This window comes from Salvelinus sp. IW2-2015, linkage group LG1, assembly GCF_002910315.2.
Source record: "Salvelinus sp. IW2-2015 linkage group LG1, ASM291031v2, whole genome shotgun sequence".
Taxonomy (NCBI): Eukaryota; Metazoa; Chordata; class Actinopteri; order Salmoniformes; family Salmonidae; genus Salvelinus; species Salvelinus sp. IW2-2015.
Window position 1 is genome coordinate 2,948,247 of NC_036838.1, and position 5,103 is coordinate 2,953,349.

The following is a 5,103-nucleotide window of genomic DNA, read 5'->3' on the forward strand; positions in this document are numbered from 1 at the left end:
TAGCGGAGGACGGAATCAGATGCACTTGTCTTCTTTAATGACACTAGGCGTTGAGGATTTCCTGGCAATGACAGAGCTCAGTCCAAGATTGCTGGAACAGCCGCACCACAGACATCAAGCGAGAGAACCATCTACCTCTCAAAGTGATGGAAATTGGCCTCGTCTCCAGACGTACCACAGTTGCCTCATGTAGTGCGACGGTCATCCCAAGAAGAACCTCTGAACGAATAAAACGCAGAGTCACGATCTATTTTCAGCGTCCCAACTGGGAAGTAAAAGAACATATGGACTGCGTGATCAAGTGAAGGGCACTTTTTGCCAGTCCTGTCTGGTCCAGCGACAGTGGGTTTGTGCCCTGTGGGCAAAGTTGGGCCTTTGTTGGGTGATGTCTGGGTAAGGACTTCTTAACAAGCGGCTAAAGCCCTCAGTCAAGCCTCTTCAGCCTATTGCGGACAGTCTGAGCACTATGGAGGGATTGTGCGTTTCCTGGTGTAACTCAGGCAGTTGTTGTTGCCAGCGGTACCTGTCCCGCAGTTGTGATGTTTGGATGTATCGATCCTATGCAGGTGTTTTTAACACGTGGTCTGCCACTGCGAGAACGATCAGTCCCCCTGTCTCCTGTCCCTGTACTGCTGTCTTAAGCGTCTCACAGTACGTACATTGCAATTTATTGCCCTGGCCACATCTGCAGGCCTCATACCTCCTTGCAGCATGCCTAAGGCACGTTCACGCAGAGTGAGCAGGGACCTGGGCATCTTTCTGGTGTTTAAGAGTCAGTAGAAAGGCTCTTTAGTGTCCTAATTTTTCATAACTGTGACCATAATTGACTACCATCTGTAAGCTGTTAGTGTCTTAACGACCGTTCTACAGGTGCATGTTCATTGAACAAGTGTACGGATGTGAAATGGCTAGCTAGTTAGCGGGTACGCGATAATAGCGTTTCAATCAGTTACGTCACTTGCTCTGAAACCTAGAAGTAGTGTTTCCCCTTGCTCTGCAAGGGACGCGGCCATTGTGGAGCGATGGGTAACGATGCTTTGTGGGCGACCGTCGTTGATGTGTGCAGAGGGTCCCTGGTTCGCGTTGGGGCGAGGGGAACGTACTAAGTATACTGTTACTTGGTGCCGTGACCCGATACTGTGTTGCTGCGGAAAAAGGAGGAGGTTGAAAGGGGGGTGAGTGTAACGGATGTGAAATGGCTAGCTAGTAGCGGTACGCGCTAATAGCGTTTCAATCAGTTACGTCACTTGCTCTTGAAACTAGAAGTAGTGTTTCCCCTTGCTCTGCAAGGGCCGTGGAGCGATGGGTAACGATGCTTCGGTGGGCGACCGAGGTGCTGCGTGTCGTGAGACTGTGGTCAGAGGGTCTGTAGAGGTCAGGGCCGACAGGACCGTAACTAAAGTTAATAACTGTATCACAAGCAATGAGGAAAACAATGTTTTTAACCCCTTAAGCGCAGGGGAAGCCTTGGACCGCCTAATTTGAGATTTTTACACGAATCTATAACTTTGAATCGACCGTATTTTTTTTTTTGCTGAGTTCTTACTTATGTAATGTGATGAAGCAGAATTGGGTGAAATATGGGCCTATCTGCACTGTGAGGGAAGACCTGTCTTGCAAGTAGGGCTGGGCGATCGAGTTTTTTRTCTCTCGATATATTAGAGTTTGTTTGAATGCGATATGGAAAATGTCTATCGCAAGAATTGAGGTTCTGTTATAATGTTGTAACGTTTTACAAATGCAGCGTCTCACTGTCTCTTRGKTGTCAGCCCAATGTGGAATCATGTCCCAYTTGCGTGCCAACACGTGCACATAGGTTATCCACCAATCACAACCCTAGACAGCCTTTCACAAATTGTAACCACGCTGACGAAGTGTAGCTGCGGTAAGAGTTCCACCAAAATGGAAAGTAGGGAAACCAGCTCAGCCACTCGTGAGGATGAAATCATCCCCGAAAAGGGCAGCAATGTTTTTTCAGTAATATGGAAGTGGTTCGGGTTGAAGAGGTCTGTTGTTCAGCAAACGAATGTCCTGTGCAAAATGTGTCGAAAGACAGTTGCTACGAAAAGCAGCAGTACAACCAACCCCTTCCATCACCTGCAACTGAAACACGCGGTGGAATGGGAGGAATTCGTGAGACTACGCAATGCCGATTCCAGTCGCCCAATTTCCAAAATGTCAGCTAAAAGACAAACTACCATAGTCGCTTCCTTTTCAAATGTAATCCCTTATGACAAAAGTTTGAGGTAGAAGGAGATAACGGATGCAGTGACCTATTACATAGCGAAATATATGGTTCCAATCTTTACAGTAGAAAAGCCAGCGTTTTAAAAATCTGCTAGGTACAGGTGACCACAAATATCAGCTGCCAAGCCGCAAGTATTTCACGGAGAAGCCCTGCCGCGAATATACACTGCTACCCGCTAAAGAGTCGCAGAGAAGCTGGCTAGTGTTTCTTATTTTTCCACCACAGCCGATCTATGGTCGAGCAGAACGTCAGAGCCATACCTACATTTGACAGTCCACTACATAAATGAAGACTGGAAATTGTAGAACAGACGTCTAATTTCCCCGATGATCATCCGGGTGAAGTAATAGTCCAGGATCTCAAAGACTCTGGCATCGTGGAAGATGAGTGAAGACCAACAGGTGTGCATGATAACTGATAGCAGGAGCAACATGATTAAAGCATTGCGCTTGAAACTACTGGACCCGCCTGCTGTGCTTTAGGCACAGGTTTCACCTCGCCATCGGTAAGTGTGACATTGGATAATTAAAGTGCATTCAAAAAAGTTATGTTCAGGCCAGCTGTAGGCTAATGTGTTAGTAGTTGTCATTCTGCCAATCCAATAGCAAATAACCACAGGCTTGTGTTGAAATATCTGAATACTGGAGCACTGAGATCAAGTAAGATCTGGACGAAGTGGATCAGGGTAATGGTAAAAAGGCAGTTTTTTCAGAGGTAAAGATATCGAGATAGCGCGACCACTGGATCGTTCTGTCTGGCTCATAGGGAACGTCGAAACAGAGCCCCGAAACCTAGTGCACATGTCTTTTCTACAGGTAATACAAGTAGGTTGAAAGTCTGGCTGTCCTGGTCTTCTGGTTTGGTCCTGATGAGTTGGGAGAGGTCCCCTTCAGGCTAGTTGTCACGTCCATGGCTGCTGAGTAGAGTCCTTTGTCTTCAGAAAATGTTCAGCTTAAACAGGAGATTAGGTGTGGTGGCGTAGATGTTCCTATTTTGACATTTCTGTGTGTCTCTGTAAAATGGTTCAGCCTGAAGAGGAGATTTTGTGTGTGCGTCAGAGTTCCTGTCTTAATCAGTGTTTATGAAAGGTTTGCGTCAGCCGTCTGTCCCTGGTGTGGTTGTGTTCCTCAGTTCTCGTGACATGCAGACCCAAGCACCCTGTTTGGTCCAGGCCTTTCCTGTTTTAATCAGTGTTTGTGTGGGGTTTGTGTCCAGCCATCTGTCTCTGGTGGTGTGTGGGTCTCAGTATCTGCCTTATGAGTTTGTGAGAAACCCTGTTTTGAAAGAAGTTAGTTATAACCACGTTAGCACTAGCTTGTGTTATTTAAAGTATTTTATTCCAGCTGTTTTAATTATAACAACAAATTAACTAAATTAATACATTTTCAATCAAAATGATTATATAAATTACATTCAAACAGCTAGTGGTCAAACATTCCTAAACAWTAGAATAGACGTGTGGATGTGTTAATTTGTTTTGCACAAATGGGCCTTGAGGCCTTTTTAAAAATTTTAATAAAGAAAATTCAGTTAAGAAGTAAGTCCTGGCCTTTTTTAATTTGTTTAGAGAAAAACAAGAAATCGGGATATATCGGTAATCGTCCAAACCTCTGGATTTTTGTTGTTGTTGAGATATTACTTTTAGGCCATGTCACCCAGCCCTACTTGCAAGTCTCTTGACTAACTTTTTATTTTATTTCTGCCCAYCTCTTATTTTCACTGAATTTTGGAGGCAATGCTCCTCTGGAGATTGAAACGTTACATGACATTCCTCCACAATATGTCACAGATCAGCTTCTGACTTGTCCTTGTCGGTTATAGGGGACAGTGGCCACCCAACTGACAGGCACCACGATGATGAGGCGGAAGGAAAAGTTATCCTTACTGTATGTTGTATCTACATCTAATATGTCTATCTCTATTGTACATGTAAAATGAATATCTAAAACATATTGTATCTACATCTACTGTATTTATAATAGCTATCTTTCTATTCAGCATCATAGCTTCATAGGGGACATGTTTTTAATTTTTTATGATTGAGTATCCTGTAGTTAACCTTGTAGTTATCTTGTAGTTTACATGCTGCTCTTGCTCCTTGTAATGATTAGTGAAGTGTCTCCTGTTTTTACTTTCTATTGTTGTGTAACAATATGCTCTCTCTCTCTCTTTCGTTCTTTCTCTCTCTCCCTCTCACTCTGTCTCTCCAGGTCTAAACAGTGACAGGACCAGCATTCCAGTCTTTAGTAACTGATTCGTTAACTGGCAGTCTCTGTAAGGGACTGTTTCCTTGACGATCAATAAGGGGCTTGTCACTATCCTTTGGACTGTTTCCTGTTAAGTGTCCGATGACAGTCACTTTGGCACTCAGGTCATTCTAATTGAGGCATTTGTTTCTTCACAATCTACTGATGGCAGCCTTTAAAGTCTGTGGTTGATTACAAATGATATGTAACTGCCCTATATATCAATGTTTCTATACAGGGTAGTTATACACATCTAGATGTGTATAAGAGACAGATTTCGCTCTCTCTCTCTCTCTTTCGCTCTTTCGTTTTCTCTCTCTTTCGCTCTTTCGTTCTCTCTCTCTCTCGCTCTTTCGTTCTCTCTTTCTCACTCTGTCTCTCCAGGTCTAAACAGTGACAGGACCAGCATTCCAGTCTTTAGTAACTGATTCGTTAACTGGCAGTCTCTGTAAGGGACTGTTTCCTTGACGATCAATAAGGGGCTTGTCACTATCCTTTGGACTGTTTCCTGTTAAGTGTCCGATGACAGTCACTTTGGCACTCAGGTCATTCTAATTGCGGCATTTGTTTCTTCACAATCTACTGATGGCAGCCTTTAAAGTCTGTGGT

The 5,103-nt window shown here is 44.1% G+C and overlaps 1 protein-coding gene across 2 annotated transcripts in view; it reads left to right on the top strand.

Annotated features, from left to right (window-relative positions):
• LOC111981028 (CD276 antigen) overlaps positions 1 to 4,731 on the top strand; it is a 17,779-nt gene extending 13,048 nt beyond the window's left edge. For both annotated transcript variants that reach the window (XM_024012179.2, XM_024012257.2), the window contains exons 7-8: positions 4,070 to 4,134; positions 4,459 to 4,731. In XM_024012179.2, coding sequence (XP_023867947.1) covers positions 4,070 to 4,134; positions 4,459 to 4,464 — 71 coding nt within the window. In that variant the 3' untranslated portion in view covers positions 4,465 to 4,731. The remainder of the gene's footprint in view (positions 1 to 4,069; positions 4,135 to 4,458) is intronic.
• Positions 4,732 to 5,103: the final 372 nt, after the last annotated feature.